General features: G+C 31.3%; 1 protein-coding gene across 1 annotated transcript in view; it reads left to right on the top strand.

Annotated features, from left to right (window-relative positions):
- Window positions 1-15,040, top strand: part of LOC107447383 (protein O-mannosyl-transferase Tmtc3) — a 136,822-nt gene extending 121,782 nt beyond the window's left edge. Inside the window, exons 18-21 of the mRNA XM_043039139.3 lie at window positions 1,164-1,284; window positions 4,861-4,962; window positions 11,178-11,261; window positions 13,206-15,040. Of these exons, the coding sequence (XP_042895073.2) occupies window positions 1,164-1,284; window positions 4,861-4,962; window positions 11,178-11,261; window positions 13,206-13,439 (541 nt within the window). The 3' untranslated portion in view covers window positions 13,440-15,040. The remainder of the gene's footprint in view (window positions 1-1,163; window positions 1,285-4,860; window positions 4,963-11,177; window positions 11,262-13,205) is intronic.
- The last annotated feature ends 2,530 nt before the right edge of the window (window positions 15,041-17,570 follow it).

The following is a 17,570-nucleotide window of genomic DNA, read 5'->3' as shown; positions in this document are numbered from 1 at the left end:
GTTTAAAAAAAAGTAATAAAATTAATTTTCATCTTGAAAATAAAGTAAGAATTAACTCTAGAAAAACGGCCACTTTTTAAACTTCTAAAAATTTTACTATTGTCTTTGTTATTAATTTATTTCTGCGTAGTCTATTATTAACTGTAAGTGAAAAACTTTTTTTAAACTTGTCTACTTATTATAAAAAGTGAGATGAAACAGTACAAATTCGATGAAACAAATGAGCACAAACTGAAACGAAAAGAATACTTAAAATGCTAATTTATATTTGCTTCATAAAGGAAATCGAAAAAATATTAATTTTTTGAGCACCCTGGAAGACACATAAATGACGAAAATTAGAAACTGGAAAGCAGTTGACAACAAAAAAGGAGAGAGAAAAAAAGACAAGTGTAACCGTGGTAGCCAAGAAGACCGTGGGTGGCTATCGTGTTTATGAAACATGTTGACTTTATTTTTCATTTGGAAAGGATCCTTGCTTATAAGTAAGTCACTTACAAACAAGGAAATTAACTATGCAATGATTAATGACACAATATATTTAATACTATTGAGGAAAAAGAATAAAAACGTATTCTTTTTGTATTGCCGATTCTTATAACAAACTCTTGTAAAATTGACACAAAGAGCCTTGTTAGCTTAAAATTTAATGTGAAAGATAAGTAGACATGATAACCGTATAATCATATTTTGAAAATTCAGTTTCAATATCTATAAGACAATTAAATTTTCTGAAATACGGAAAATTGTAACTTAAACGCGTAATTAATAAATACACGAGATTTCAATTTAAAATTTAACTTCTTTTTAACGTCTATATATATTAAATTGTTACTTTGTTTCCTTAATTAGATTTAAGTCATATGCAAATATATGTATTGAAATCATTTCAAACTTGAAAGTAATACGCATGCTCCTTTAAATCTCATTTGTTTTAAAAAATAATTATGACTTAAATTTCAAGCCTTGAGTATTTTAATTTTAATATTGAAATTACACGAGTATATTATTAGTATTACGAGTATTTTATTAGTATTACGAGTATTTTATTAGTATTACGAGTATTTTATTAGTATTACGAGTATTTTACACCTTAAATTTGTAATTAGTTATTGATTTTACAAACTTAATTTTGTTTTTTGAAACAAATATTTTATTTTTAGGCTTAACATTTTACTTCGCCGAAAAAGCGCCAACGAAAGAGTATATTTCAATCTAGGAATGCTAGCAATGGATGAGAAGAATATAACTTCTGCGGAAAAATGGTTTCATAAAGCAGTGCAGGTAATAATATAACTTTTAAACTATGTTCACACCAAAAAGACTATGAAAGTTTTAAAATAATAAAGTAGTATAAAAAAATTACCAAGCAGTATGTGATTTTAACTGGATTCTTCCTATAAATAGTTTTCACTCAAAAGTTTAGTTTATGAATCGTAATTGTTGTATGTGTAACACGCACGATTATATTCCCTGCCCAAAATGCATGAAAATGTAGCAGGAAAAATTCCGGGACTAAGTATCGGACAAATTCTCGCGGTCGAAATCCTGGACAAAATCTCGCGGCCGAAGTATCGCCTGGACAAAATATTCGCTAGGTCAAAATCTCGCTTGGATATACTATCGCATGTGCTGATTATTATTAATTTTGCAATATGGCATCTTTCAAAAAAACAAAACGGGTCGGTTGCTTTTTTTAAACTTGAAACCGACCCTAGCGTAATAAGTGTTTGCTCATTTGAAGATTTTGCTTTAAAATTAAATTAAATTAAAGATGATATTCCTCTTTATTTTAATTATAAGATATCATTCATGAAAAATATTTATATTAGAAATTCTGTTTTCTAAAGATTTGCATGTTAAAAAGAGTGTGTTCATAATCAAATTTTTCGTGTCATTTGTGTGATATCTTTTGCCTTTGTGATATTTAATCCGAACACCCTTGGAAAATACGCATTGGATCAAAAATTCCAAAATACAAGAGTGAAACATATTCAAACGATCCACTCAATGAATTCGATTCCCCATTCTCAACCAAGGGGGAGAGGTTTGCTACTTTAAAATCTTAAATAGAAAGCCATATTTTTATTGCAGATTTGGATTTTCCAGAAGAAGTATAATTCGACAGACATGTTGTTGCATTTCGGTTCAAAGGAACTATAATTGCGAAATTTAAATGGGGGGGGGAGGAACTTGTTTAAAATAGAAACCTCGAGAAATTCACGCGACACTAAGAAAATTTAAAAAAATTTGTTTCATATTTTGAAAAAATAACTTTTCCAATGAGACCAAACTTCACCAACACACATCATGCACTGAGGCTAAGGCAACTCCCGAAAGTTGCTATCTAGTTTGATGGTAGAAGAGGTGGAATTCAAGTTGGTTGTCATTAGATAAAAAATTTTAAAATATCAAATAAGTCTATTTTTATTTTCTCAATATTACATGTATTTTTAGATATATCTCAATTTGAAACAATTTTGAATAAATCAAAAGTTTTGTTTTCTCTATCTATACATCTATACATAATAATAAAAGCGGCTGTGTGTGTGTGTGTCTGTAATCACAATATATCGTCCCAGAAGCCTCGCCCAGGCTCGAAACTCGACACATAATTGTGTTTTGACATAATGAAAAAGTATTTTTTTTCTTTTCCAAAAATTTGGATTAGTTTTTTAGTTATCAGTCATTTTGTAAGAAAATCTATGCTTTTTCGTCTTCAAAGAGCCATATTCAAAAAACTATTAAAAAATGCATATCTCTTATAAATGTATGCTAATGCGAACCTTACAAATGAAACATTAATTTTCGACAACTTAAACCAATAATTTACGAAGGAATTAATAATTTAATTGTAAGGTTCGCATTAGTTTACATTTATCAAAGTGGATAAAACTTTAACTTTTGTACTAAAAATGTGGCAACATATTAGATACGTAAATAGAACGCTACGCTTTGATATATTTATCGCTGTTCATAATTGTTATAATAAGTTTTTCTTCTTCTTTCCACTCTCTTTTTTTTTTCTTAAGCGAAGACGATAAGGGAAAATTATACTTGAGGATGCCCCTTGGCGAAATTGGTGACTTATGTTTGGCGCTATTCCTGTTTGCGCGGAACACCGTGGTAACAGAAATAACGGCCGAAACATAATGATATTTCAAAAAACATTGGAAAATTTCAACAAAACATCGGATAAAGCTTGCAATGAACCCAATATAAGCAAAATTAATAAATCCAATAAAAAGGATTTTGAATCGAAGCAAAAATTAATGGAGTAGGTGCAGAAAGAAAAGGAAAAAAACAACAACTCACTTCTTCATTAAGCTTGAATATTCTCAGATTTAGGTGCACAGAATTATCTAATAACAGTTAGATACTGTCTAAATTTATCGTGAATAGAATCTGTGTACCTCCATCGTCACATAAATTCGGCGAAATATGAATCGAAAATGGCGTTTGTGGTACCGAACTGGTGATGACATTTTTTTATAAAGTCCCTTTTTATGACTGCCCACATACCTTCGATCTTATTGACCAGAAGTAAAAGTAACCTTACCAGCCGGTATCTAACGAAGAACTAATGGACCTCTGAAATTACGTATACCGTTGAACATTAATAACGCTAAAATCTAAACCGTTGAGAATCACGATTGGGTTTCAACATCGCCCAGCTTGGCGATCACAACTTGGCGAGAATCAAGGGGCACCCTCAAATATAGTCTACCCGACGTTAATTTTTGTAGCGATATAGAAATAGAAATTGATACCATAAAAAAATTATAGAGAAATAGATACCATAAAAAATTAATTCGTTTTCGTGTTCTTTTCATGTATTTAAAGCAACTTTTGTATGCTTTTACAATTTCTGAGGCCTTTTTTTAAGAAAAAAAAAACAAGTCTCCACCTGATAGTTATATTATAGGTTAGGTTACCATAGCAAAGTTACATCTTCAAACATCCTCAAGAGCTATAACACATCTGCAGCAGAACTGGATATGAAGACAAAATTGCAGGACAGAAACACTTTAATTGTCCACTAATCTTCAGACTTCCTGCTATGTTTTAAAAAACTTTATTTGTGGAAACCTTTAGCGTGGCGGACAGCTGGCCGCCTTTGCGGCTAGTTTTAAATAATATTTAACCATTTCAGCATATATTGGAAAATCCTGTATATTTTATAAGTGTTTGAGAGGTAATGGGAGCGCACATCATAAGTAGTTAAATTTATATATAGTAGCTGTATTCGAAATTTATTTTCATACTTTAAAATTGAGTATTCTTAACTTTATTTCTATTTCACTGTTTTTCAAACCAGAAATAACATTTTCGATTTACGAATAATCAGTTAAGACTAATTTGATAGTCATCTGTGTGACAAAAGACATGAAGGGCTGACAGTTAAAAAAAACAAGTTATAAACTAAATGAATTTATTATGCCCACTAAAGTTTCCACCTAGGTAGACAGAATTCGTTAAGTATAGAATTGAGTAACATATTAATTTATCAGCTAGATTTTCTTATAGAATTAAAAAAAAAAACTGTTGAAATCTTGCGCATTAACATTTAATTGCTAATATTTACATCTGTTAAAATTTCGACTCTGAGAAAATGATAAATATTTTTTATCAGCAAACGAATTATGAAGAAAACATACGTTGAATGCACGTTAATCATAAAAAATAACTTGATGATCAATACGTAATGAGAATATCAATCAACAGTGGCGTGTATAAATAAGTTTTTAAAATCAATAGCTTCATTTAATCTACTGCGCACATTTTTTTCATAATATGAAATAATTGTAAAACTATTTTTTTTGTGAAGAAAGGGCATTTAAATGTAGAACTTGTATTTAGATACGTGAAGATTTTAGAAGTGCGCTGTTCAATTTGGCACTCTTACTTTCGGACGCAGGTCGTCCGATGGAAGCCATCCCTTTTCTTCGCAGACTTCTGCTGGTGAGTATATGTTAATTTTAGAAATTTTTTTTTTTGAAATTTATACTAAAAACAAAATATTTTATATATATATATATATATATATATATATATATATATATATATATATATATATATATATATATATATATATATATATATATATATATATATATATATATATATATACACCGGTCTTAGACAGGGAAAAGGGTATAACATTTATAAATTCGTAAAATGTTTCATTTTAGGGTATAAGGGAAAACTTAGTAATTGTTTTATTAAATAGGTCACGCGATTCCCACAAAGAGCAAAGGGAAAAATGTCTAACTTTTAATTAATGCATACTTGAACCAAAAATAGATTAAAGGAAAGGATGTGAATTTAAAAGTGTGAGAAAGCGTTTAGTTTTGAATAATAAATTAAGAAAAGGATTTGCAGAGAAGTAATAACATAAAAGGATTAATTGAAGCTTTTTTTGTTTTATATATATCTAAATATGCATTATTTCATAGTTCATGCTCTTAAAAAAAAGTGGCGACCCAAATTAAATATATATTTAAATATAAATATATCAATGTAGAAAGAGACTCAGGAAAGCAGAATTTTCATTAAAATAATCAATGTCTCCATTCAAAATTTTGAACCGTCATAACTCATCAAAAGATTCATGTGGAAGGTTGGTTGGTTAAAGTTTAATGGCACAAGAGCCAGAAGTGGCTATACTGCGCCAGTCACTAGGTAAAAAAAATTGCACTTTTACTTATATCAATGAATACAATTTTATTGTTTTGATGAACTTGATCAGATTGTGATGTATAGGGTCACTAAGTAGGGATGAAAGATCGGGATAAAATCTGCCAAAAAGTTTCTTCCTCAAATATTTGAATCGTCTGCAGTCAGTTAATATGTGTTTAATTGAAATGTTAACTTGACATAGAGTACAGATGGGTGTACGTTCGGCTTTCAGTAAATGCATATGCGTGAAACGAGTATGACCGATGCGTAGTCTATTTATAATAGTCTGGGTTTTGCGATCAACAGTTAATGTCTCACAATTATCAAGATTAGGGTAAATTTCATATAATTTATTATTATTTTGCGTATTCCAGTAATTTTTCCAGGCCTGATGAACTGAAGTTTTACAAATGTGTTTCAGGTCTAAGCAAGTCAAGAGATTACTGTTTAAGTTATGAGTAGTTTTAGCTATGATATCAGCACGGTCATTTCCAAGAATGCCGACGTGTGACGGTATCCAACAAAAATATATGCTGAACCCTCGGACTTGCATTTTCATAAAGTGGCTTTGTATTTTTTGAATTATGGGATTTTTTCCGACGTAAGGAACACTAGATATAAAGCTACGAGAATCAGTATAAATTATCCATTTAGTTTTTGTTTGGTTTGAAATAAAATTAAGTGCTAGCAAAATAGCATAGCATTCTGCAGTGAGAATTGAAGTTTCGTGAAGAAATTTTTCAGACATATTAAAACTTTCGTAAACAACACCACAACCAACATGGTTATCATGTTTCGATCCATCTGTATAAACAGGTGTAAAATCCATATATTGATGACGATGTTCGTAAAACATTTGGCTAAAAATTGTTGGGCTCGTCTCGGATTTTTTCAAATTATTAAAAACGTTTAAAACACAAGTTGTAAGATCAACCCATGGTGGGATAGCGTCTGTGCTAGTAAAAACCTCAAAATTTAAAACGTTAAGCTCACATAAAATGTTGGTGATTCTAATTCCAAATGAAGGAATGTAAGATGGACGTGAAGAGAAGTGAGTAACAAGTTGCGGATGGCAAACACAAGAGTAGAGTGGATGAAGTGGATTCGCTTTTATTTTAAAATAATAGTCCAGAGATAACTTGTAACGACGAAAATGCATAGAAGGTTCAGAACATAAAACATAAAGACTCTCAACTGGTGAAGTCCTGAATGCACCCGATGAAATTCTTAATCCTTGATGATGGATGGTATCGAGATATTTTAATACAGATTGGCGGGCTGATGAGTATACAGAAATACCATAGTCACGTTTGGAACGGATTACGGACCGGTATATTTTAAGCATTGCGTCCATATCAGCCCCCCATAAGCAGTTTGTGAGGACCTTAAGAATGTTAAGTGTTTGAGAGCATTTTCTTTTAATATAAAATATGTGTGGTTTGAATGTAAGCTTTTCATCGAAGATCATGCCTAGATACTTGGTTTCTGCTAAGACAGGAATCACGTTATTATTCAGAGTTATCTCAGGATGAAGATGCATGCCACGTTTACGACAGAAATGAACACAATGAGTTTCTTGTGGGGAAAATGTAAAACCGTTTTCATTTGCCCATTTTAAAATTTTATTCACAGCTATTTGTAGTTGTCGTTCAATGAGAGACATATTGACAGATCGGCATGAAATTCTAAAATCGTCGACAAATAGCTCGCCATAGACAGTCGGGGGAAGTTGATTTAAAATTTCGTTTATTTTCAAAATGAAAAGTGTCACACTTAAAACGCTTCCCTGAGGAACACCCTGCTCCTGGGAAAAAACATCTGATAAAGTTGAACTAATTTTAACTCTAAATGTCCTGTTTGATAAAAAGTTTTTGATAAAATAAAATAAATTACCGCCAATGTCACAATTGATTAAATCTCGCAAGATTCCATAACGCCACGTCCTGTCATATGCTTTTTCCATATCAAAGAATATAGAAACCAAGTGTTGATTTTTGAGAAAGCTGTGACGGATGTCGGTTTCAAGTTTCAGTAAATTATCAGTGGTACTGCGGCCCTTGCGAAAACCACTTTGATAAGGAGATAATTGATTTCGCGATTCAAGTAAAAATACTAAACGTTTATTTACCATCTTTTCAAAAAGTTTACAAAGACAGCTAGTTAAGGCTATTGGTCTGTAGCTTGTGGTGTCTTCGGAATTCTTACCAGGTTTTAAAATAGGGATAACATATGCTGTTGACCAGGTCTGTGGAAAAACTCTTTCTGTCCAGATACGATTATATAATTGAAGTAGAAGCACTAAAGCTCTATCCGGCAGGTTTTGTAACATTGAATAATGAATTTCATCTGGTCCAGGTGTTGAAGGACGGGTGTTTTTTAGAACATGTTGGAGTTCATTTATTGTAAATGGCTGGTTATAATTACAATCTATGTCGTCTTTTGGCCTCAATTTAATTCTTTCGATATTTTTCTTAAATGTGGCGAAGGGTTCTTTGTAATTTGAAGCACTTGAGATTTCAGAGAAAGCAGCAGCAAGAGCATTTGCAATATCAGGAGTGTGTGATATATGTGTGTTATTAACTTTGAGAATAGGTATGTTATGTTCACAATATTTACCGGATATACTTTTAATTTTGTTCCAGATTTCAGTTGAGGGTGTATTATTGTTTATTGAGGAGACATAATTTTTCCACGAGGTTTTTTGAGCATTTCTTCGAACTCTCCGGGCTATGGACCGAGCTTTTTTAAATGCAATCAGATTATCTGTGGTTGGGTGTCTACGAAAGGTTTGCCATTGCTTTTTTTGTTCTTTCTGTGCTTGAAAACAGTTTTGATTCCACCAAGGTTTCGGATGTTTTGGCAGTTTAGTTGATGTCATCTTTGTGCAGTGTTTCGCTGCTTTAAGTATATTCGATGTAATATGTTCCACTGCATCATTTATATTGGTTTGGTTTATAAAGTTTTCAGTTATATTTACAGTCGATTTAAATTTGTTCCAATTCATAGTGTCTATTTTAAGTCGTGGCGTGCGGGAATTTTGAAAGTTACTGCTGCCTGTATGAGTTAGTATTAAGGGGAAGTGATCACTATTGAAACTGTTATCATGAACCAAAAAAGACCAATATGGATACTGAGATGAGCTGAAAATTGCTAAATCTATGGCATGATAAGATTGTGAAGGGGCGTGAAAATAAGTATTCTCACCTGAATTGAGAAGACTGAGTAAATGATTATTGATAAGTTTTTCAATTAAGTTCCCTCTATTATTTATGTCCAAACTACCCCAGATGGGATTATGGCCATTAAAATCCCCTATTATTATGAAAGGTTCTGGGAGTTGTGCAATTAGTTCGTCAAGATCTGTTTCTGATACATCATCTCGAGGTGGAAGATATATGCAGCATACAATCAATAAAAATTGGATACTAAGGCGGACAGCCACTGCCTGCAAAGAAGTATTTAGTGAGACCATACTGGAGGGATACATACAGGAAGTCATTATCATGACTCCACCTGAAGCTCTACTATTGTCTATATTATCCTTCCTGATGACGTGATACCCATGCATTTTAGTTTTATGAATGGGTTTTAGTGATGTTTCCTGTAAGCAAATGCAACATGGAGAAAACTTATTAATTATATCTATAATGTCAGGTTTATTATTGTTGTAGCTCCTACAATTCCAAGATATTAATTTAGCCATTTATTGCTTCCGATTTTTGGATTTTGTATTTTTTGGACAGAGATTGGGCGGTGATTCCAACCCTTTATCGGTTTGCATTTGTGTATCTGAAATTTCAGCGGCTGTGTTTTCGTCTGTGCTCATTACATCAGATTGTGAATATTCTTGTTCTTTTTCTTTTGTTTGTTTTTGCCTATTCTTATTAAATTTATTTTGTCTGCTCTTTGGTACATATTTGTGTTTAGTCACTAGTGGTGATTGGGTAAGTTTTTGTAAGACATTTACCAATTGTGGAGTTAGTTTCAGATATTTTTGTTTTTCTGTAGAGGTTTGTGAAGGGGTTGTACGGGATATAACAGATTTTACAGGGTTTTGTGTTTTTGAGGGTGGTTGAGATTGCTCCTTATTAGTTGAGCTTGCTGTTGGTTTAGGCAATAGTCTTTTGAAATTTGTATTATTTGGTTCGGTATCAGCTGCGTCATACTGAATACCTATGGATATCTTCGGTTTACTATTGGATAATGCTGCAGAATATGAAATATTAGGTTTTGGTTGTGAACTTAAGAATTTAGCTTTAGCTTCAGTGTATGTCAGATTTTGATTAACTTTGATGTTGATGATTTGTTTTTCCGTTTTCCATTTTTGACAGAGTCGGGAGTTGGCGGAGTGAGGTTCTGAACAGTTGGTACATTTTTCAGGCCGGGTGCAAGTTTGAAATGTATGTCCAAATTCACTGCAGCGAGAACAAGTTTCTTTACCCCTGCAGTGATTAGTCGAATGGCCAAACTTCTGACACTTAAAGCATCGAAGAGGGTTAGGAACATATGGTCGTACTTTGCAATTAATATAGCCTACTTTAATGTCAGTTGGTAGAGTGGCGGAATTGAAAGTTAATATTAAATGTTGAGTAGTAATTATATCTTTGCCTCTCTTAATGGTTATATGGCGTGCATCAACAACTGATTGATCAGAAAGACCTTCAATAATCTCGCTGATTGGGAGATATTGTAATGATTGAACTGTAATGACACCTTTTGATATGTTGAGGGTATTATGAGGAGCAACAGTTATAGATATATTATCTATTTTACGTGATTGTAGAAGTGACAAGGTTTGATTATTAGAATTGGTTTCAACTAGTAAATCACCTGACGGCAATTGACGAACATTTTTAGGGTTTCCGATTTGGGATTCTAAGAATTTTTGAATAATAAATGGTGAAACAGTACTAAGTTTTTTGTCTTTAGAATTAAGAACTAGAAATCACACATACTTCAAAATAGTAATGTAGGCATTAAATGCAATTTGTTCTCCCAAATATTTAAAAAAAAAATGTTCTTTGAAATATGCACGCTTAATTAAATTTTGTCACGTATTTATAGTATTTTTATTGTTAAATGAACTTTTTATAGCCATAGATTATTTCTAATACGATTTTAAAAAAATATATATAATTTAATAAACGTAGAAAATTGCGAAAAGGGGCTATTATATGAAAGGGACCAATCAATATCCGCCAACGACTCATTAGGTTTGAGGAAAAGTGGCTACTAAGTTATTAGAGTCTACCGTCCATTAGCTACATACTGAAAATTTAAATTATCAGGTCTATGAGAGAATTTTGTAAGTTGTACAAAATTTAAATCTTGTTTTTTTGTACAAATAACTTTTAAAAGATAAAAATATATATATTTTTTTTCTTCATAGATGCAAATTACCCGTACTCTAGCAGTACAAGTGTCTTAACGCCTTTAAGTGACTTTTTAACTGTGAAATTCTACTTGCTTTATAAAATCTATTTTTTTAAAAATTCCAGCATCATCCAGATCATCTGAAGGGGCTAGTTTTATTAGGAGATATTAACATAAACACCGTTCGAGATTTGGATGCAGCTCAAGAAGTAAACATGTTTCTTTTTTATTTAATTTCCTTTTAAAAATTTTATTTATTTGAAAGACTAATGAAAATAATTATAATGTGTTCCACAAAAACTAAAGATTTACTGAAATAATTTAAATGAAATTTATACTTTAAAACATCACCCATAAATTTGAGCTGAAGCTTTGAATTAATTAAGTTCATTTATTTCAAAAAATAAGTATTTAATTTAAATAATTAACTTATTTATTGTTGAAATTAAATAATTACGGTATCTGGCGCATAAAAGGTAGAAATGTTATATCATAAAACTTAATTTTAATTTAAACTTAATAAACTGAATGTACGTATAGTACGCGTAATTGAAATAACCTTATTCAATTTCATATTGAATTTACAAAATTTTATTTTAGCTAAGAATGGATTGTTTTGGCTGCAAAAAAGTATAATTAAAGGCTCAAAATCATAGCGGATCATTTTTCATATTCAATAATAGTTTATTGTTCATTAGTTAAGAAGGCCTTTTAGGTTAACTATATACAATGTATTCCGTAATCACAGCCATTAGTGTATATGTTTTAAAAAAATAAAATTAAAAAAAAAGGTACACACATTAGGGTCGCTACAAGCAAAAGATGCCTGAGCATTTTTTCAAAAATCATCTAGCCACCCAGTTCATAAAACGTAAAGTTTTTTTTATGGTTGTTTTTATTATAAAATGTTTATATATCCGCTCGCTTATTTGAACGCTATAATTATTTAGAGAGAATATAACCAAATTCATTGAAGCTTTGAAATCAGACATAATTAACGCTAAAAGATAATGAAAACCTGATATCTAGATTTAATGAACCTATAGACGAATAAATAAAAGGTTAAGTAGCAAAAATTTGCAAATACCAGTTGTTTTAAATCATCTTAAATTTAACTATAGTGTTCTCTTTCATAAGCCTTGCTTCATACTCCTTGACTTTTGAGTTCGATGAAATTGCTTATAGTGCTACCTGGAGAATAAAATAAGAATGTATAGCTATTTCCTAACCATGATCACATATACCATGATTCTATCATCATAGATTACGGAATCATACATGAAATTAGCCTTTCTGACTCTCACGTTCCAGGATCACATGGACATGATCTCAATTTGGATACTCATATTGCATCTCGTATAAGTATTCTTTAATAAGTATTTTTTCGGAGTGTGCGGTCTTGGGGAAGTGCTTATTTCTCCTTTCGCCTGTTCTGAAGGAGTTGAATCTTGATAACCAACTCTTTTGGTTCGCGGACAACTAAATTTTGGAACCCGGCAGCCTATAACTGAGGACAGCAGATCTAGGAATAAAGAGTTTCTATTGCAAACGATACAAAATAACGATACGAAACCAACTTTTTTGGTACGCGGACAACTAAATTTTGGAACCCGGCAGCCTATAACTGAGGACAGCAGATCTAGGAATAAAGAGTTTCTATTGCAAACGATACAAAATAACGATACGAAACCAACTTTTTTGGTACGCGGACAACTAAATTTTGGAACCCGGCAGCCTATAACTGAGGACAGCAGATTTAGGAATAAAGAGTTTCTATCGTAAACGATACAAAACAAACTTTTTTGGTTTGCGGATGACTAAATTTTGAAACCCGGCAGTCTATAACTGAGGGCAGCAGATCTAGGAATAAAGAGTTTCTATCGTAAACGATACGAAATGCAGGATTTGGAAGTTTCAGGACATCCTTTATTTGGTATATATAGAACATCCGAGCTTAACCATATCATTGGTTCGATTGTTTTTTTTACGATAATTATCCTACAGTTTCTTGATGGTACCATATAGTCTCTCATGGGTACCATTTAACGAACACGGTAAAGACAAATCAGAAGTTAAGGGGCGCAATTAAGGCTTAAAAGAGATTATTGCTATGCACACATGGCGTATTTTAATTTTGTTCTCTCATATTTCAGTGTTATGAGAAAATACTAGACCAAGATCCTAACCACGTTCAAGCACAGCACAACTTGTGTGTGATATTTGTTGAGAGGGATAGATTAGACAAAGCAGAAGAATGCTTGGAGAGAGCTTCAGTTATAGCACCCAATGAACGCTATGTAATAGATCACCTCGAGATAGTTCGAGCGAGACGAAAACTTATTGGTTCTATGCAATCTTCTCAATCAATACCTCATAGCATGAGATAACATATTTTATTAAATTAAAGAATATACAGTTTATTTAAAAGAAATATTATTATCTTCTTTGCATTTACTATCTACAATTGTATAATTCAACGCCAGAGATGCCGAAATAATTAAAAAAAAATGGTAAATTACCACAAAGTAAAATTTGAAAATATTTGACTATTTTTGCTTGCTTTTGCTAAAGTGGTGAATTATATAAGCCTAATTATTTAGAAATAGTGGTGGAAAAAAGCCTACTAAATTGAATTTATTGAACCAAGAATCACAATTGATAAACTATCACTTTAAAATATATATTTACTGTCCGGAGAACGTTGGCATCTCTGCAACTGAGGAGAGATGGTTAAACGAATGTTACCAAGTCACAGGTGATTTTTTCATTTGCACTTTTCAGAGAGTATTAAAATTATTTTATATTTTCATCAAATATTTGATCTATAGTATGAAATGGGGATTGATTCATCCTAACAACGAATTCTGATGCAAACAAATGAGAGATGATAAAACAGGTGTTCTACTAACAAGCTTTACTCCACCCTTAACACATGAATGGTTTAAATAATAGTTCAGGATGTATCTAGTTGAAGTAGAATGGATACTGTTACTTTATAAGAATTATTGCATCTCTATTTCAGACACACGCATTCTTTAACACGTTGAATGCCATGTGGGTCACCGGTGACCGGCACTGAGTTTGTGCGTAGCACCATGGGGGTCACTGGTGACCGGCCAAGCCAAGATTATTAGAAACATAGAATTCGAGTAAATTTTTAATGCTTTTCATTTTTTTAAAATTATCGTTACAAAAATCGTTTGAAGAAATTTATTCAATTCATACTGAGAAAATTATTTTGGCCAGACGGACAAGCTATGCAAAATTAGCGTGGTATTCAACGTGTTAAGTAATTTTAAAAACAAAACATGAAGAAAATTAGCTTTTATTGTTTCCAAATCATTTATTTTTATACGATTAGTGATATTCTTCATCTGTTTCCACATTTAGTAACGCTACAATTATAGAAAAAAAATACTCCAAAACAAAAACGTGTTTAAAGAGTTCTATTTTCAACATTGTTACGCCCACAATTAATTTAAGCATTAAATTCGGAAAGGTAATTAATTAACTGTGAAGCTGTTAACCATTTTGTTTAGAAATAGACTACTAAATAGCACTTTAAATAAACATATGGAGTATTTTATACCCTTTTTACTTTTTATAGGCGCTTTATAAGGGTAGTAGCCTATTGAGATTGCTACAGGTGACAGACCTGTCGAGAGAAAGATTTTGCGTGTATGGAACGAATGTATTTGCATACATTTAAAGAAAAACTTCGTAGTACAGCCATCAAGTTTATGGCTTTTACTTGAATTCGGCCACCTCCACTTGAATTAATGCATAATTCGAATGCGGAGATGAATTTATTATTGCATGTTTCTATCTTGAATGCTGAGGAAAATACTGCGCAATCCTATTCTTTAATACTGCAATCAAATGGATTAAGAAGCAATGTTATGTGATGTATTTGAACTGTTTTAAATGTTTTCAAAATGTTTTGTAAAAAGAATTTTAAAATTGTAAATAAATATAATATATACGTCCAGTGTGGTTAAATTTCAATCTGTTTTGTGTTTTTTCCTACACTTATCGAAGAAAAGAAAAACAATGTTTACATGCATTGAAACAATCGCTTTGAATTTACTTCTGGCAGAATTTATTTCTTGAGAAATTTTTCATCTCTAATTCTCTTTCAATCTCCATAACTAATTTAAAGTATAGAAAAAGTAAGTTCAAGCAAGCGTAGAGTAAGCCACGATGTCTTAAATGCTGAAAAGAAAATTTCAAAATATCAAAATTAAAACCAGTCATGAGAGGAGAATTTAGGGTTATGCAATGGAAAAGTTCTCTTCCAATAATTTGCTTGCATTTTGATATTTTTATTTTTTTTCTCCATAAATTGAAACTTTGACTTACTCCAAGTTTGCCTTAACTCACTTTTTCTATACTTCAAATTTTACATTAGTTATAGAGATGAAACAGAATTTGTGGTGAAAAGTTTCTTCCGTGGTATAACGTCCTCGTAAAGAAAGAAACATCCAAGCATTTTATGGAAGAATATAAAACACTCACCAACTGATTAAAAATAATTTTATAAATTCAAATGAAAAGAAATGGAACGATAATCCAATCGTCTAACTAATAGTTAAGTTCTTTTTCTAAAGCAGAGAACTGTAAACGTTATGAGTAAAAGCGTTGCAACTTTCCTGCTTGTTAATACTTCTCTTTTTTTCCAAGCTCCATGCTTTTTTATTTGCATTGAACACTTTAATACCACTCATGGGTTACAGAAAAGAAAAATTAAAAATCAGTTTCTCTATAAACATTATTCAATAATTTTCGTTTAAAATGTTCCCAAAATGAAATATTACCGTTTTAAAGAGTTAAAATTACCATATTTTACATTTAATTTAGAGTTCAAAATGGAACTCGTGACAGAGTCATGTCCAAAAGTCAAGCTAGCAAACGTAAAAACCATAGAAGATTTTAGTAAACAATAAAATCCGTTTGTTTAGAAAAATTATTCTTATACATTTTTTAATAAAATAATACATTTTTAAACATTAAAGAGTTACAATTTATTCTAAGGCAAAAAAAAAGGAGTTACTCATCTTTGAAAGCTAATCTTTTTCCCATAGACAATGTAAAAGTAGAGTTTTCCTCTAGTTTATAAAATTAACAAAATAAACAGCCTTAATCATCTAGATTAAAGTTAATAGTGCAATTTTCGTGGTTATGTAATTTACGTGGTAAAGTAATTTTGCATATTAGCATCATTCTTCATTAGATTAATCTAAATTAAGGCACCAGAAAAACAACTTCGTGAAGATATCATGCATATTGTTATTTGCATAAAGTAAGTATTATATCTGTATCAATAAATTATATTCATAGCCATCTGCTTCTAGATTTTCCAAATTCATGTTTTGAAGATCATTTATCGCGAAACAGAGTGCATAGAATAAATTAATTTAATTATTTATTACCTTGAGTCAAATTTGATGAATTTCATTTAGCTCAAGTACCCTCATTGTTATGCATGTATTATATTTGAATATATTTCAAGCAGATGTTCTTCTTTTCAAAACCACCCTTACCAGAAGAATTTCATAAAATTAATCTCAGAAGATTGTTTTGTAATCTATACAAGTTGTTACTGCAAATGAGTAGCATTTATTCTATGAAATGTTTTTAAAATATGAAATCTAGGAAGGGATTATTTTTTTTCTTGTGAAATACTATTTGTTTCACATTCGCACATTTTTTAAAGTTATAGAAGGTTTGAATTTAAAGTAATTACAAAAATAAATTTTTTTAAGACCTTACAAACTACATAAATGAAAAGCTTGACTAAAACTCTGATTAAAGGGCCGGGACTCCGGGGTTCCAACCTGAGATCTCCTCTGCTACTATCAGGAAACTACTACATATATGCACCACGTGGACTAAGTACACCATGTAGTCAAGTGTTAATCAATTTGTGCAATCAGAATAGTATTCCCAATATCCCAAATTTCCCAATTTTGAGTTTACGACTACCAATGTTCAACTCCGTAGCCTTGTAACTTAAACCTAATCCAGAAGACAAGGAAACTCTTGGATCAAGTATTGGGTGACACTTAAGAGTCCTCTCTTTTCTCATTCAAACTCAGCTGTTGAAGGGGTGGAGACGGAGAGGAAAAATTCTAAATATGTTTTTAGTCCTCTTTTTTAATTAATTTAACGAAAAAAAAAACTTGGATTTTTACTCGATTTGGCAGTATTTTTCGATGGAGGAAAAATACTAGGCCGTCCCACTATCAGAATTCGATACATGAAGAGTGCGGAGTTTTAGATTCTCTTAATTTCTCTAACAAAATTTTATCAAAACAGTTCTGCAATCAGTGGGTTTTGAAAGGCAGTCAAACTCCAAACTGATTAGAAGTTTTTTTAAATCCCCCCCCCAATATTTTACAAAAAGAGATATTTTCATGAATCTTCGATTTAAATTCTTTTAAGTTAAAACAAAAAACAAAAAAAGCAAAACCCTCAAAAATTGAAACTTTGCGGCACCCAGGCGTGAAGCAGTGTGTAAA

This window comes from Parasteatoda tepidariorum, chromosome 6 (assembly GCF_982258835.1).
Source record: "Parasteatoda tepidariorum strain Cologne lab strain chromosome 6, Ptep-v5.0, whole genome shotgun sequence".
Lineage (NCBI taxonomy): Eukaryota > Metazoa > Arthropoda > Arachnida > Araneae > Theridiidae > Parasteatoda > Parasteatoda tepidariorum.
The sequence above is the reverse complement of the archived record's forward strand: the minus strand, read 5'-3'. Positions and strand labels throughout refer to the sequence as shown.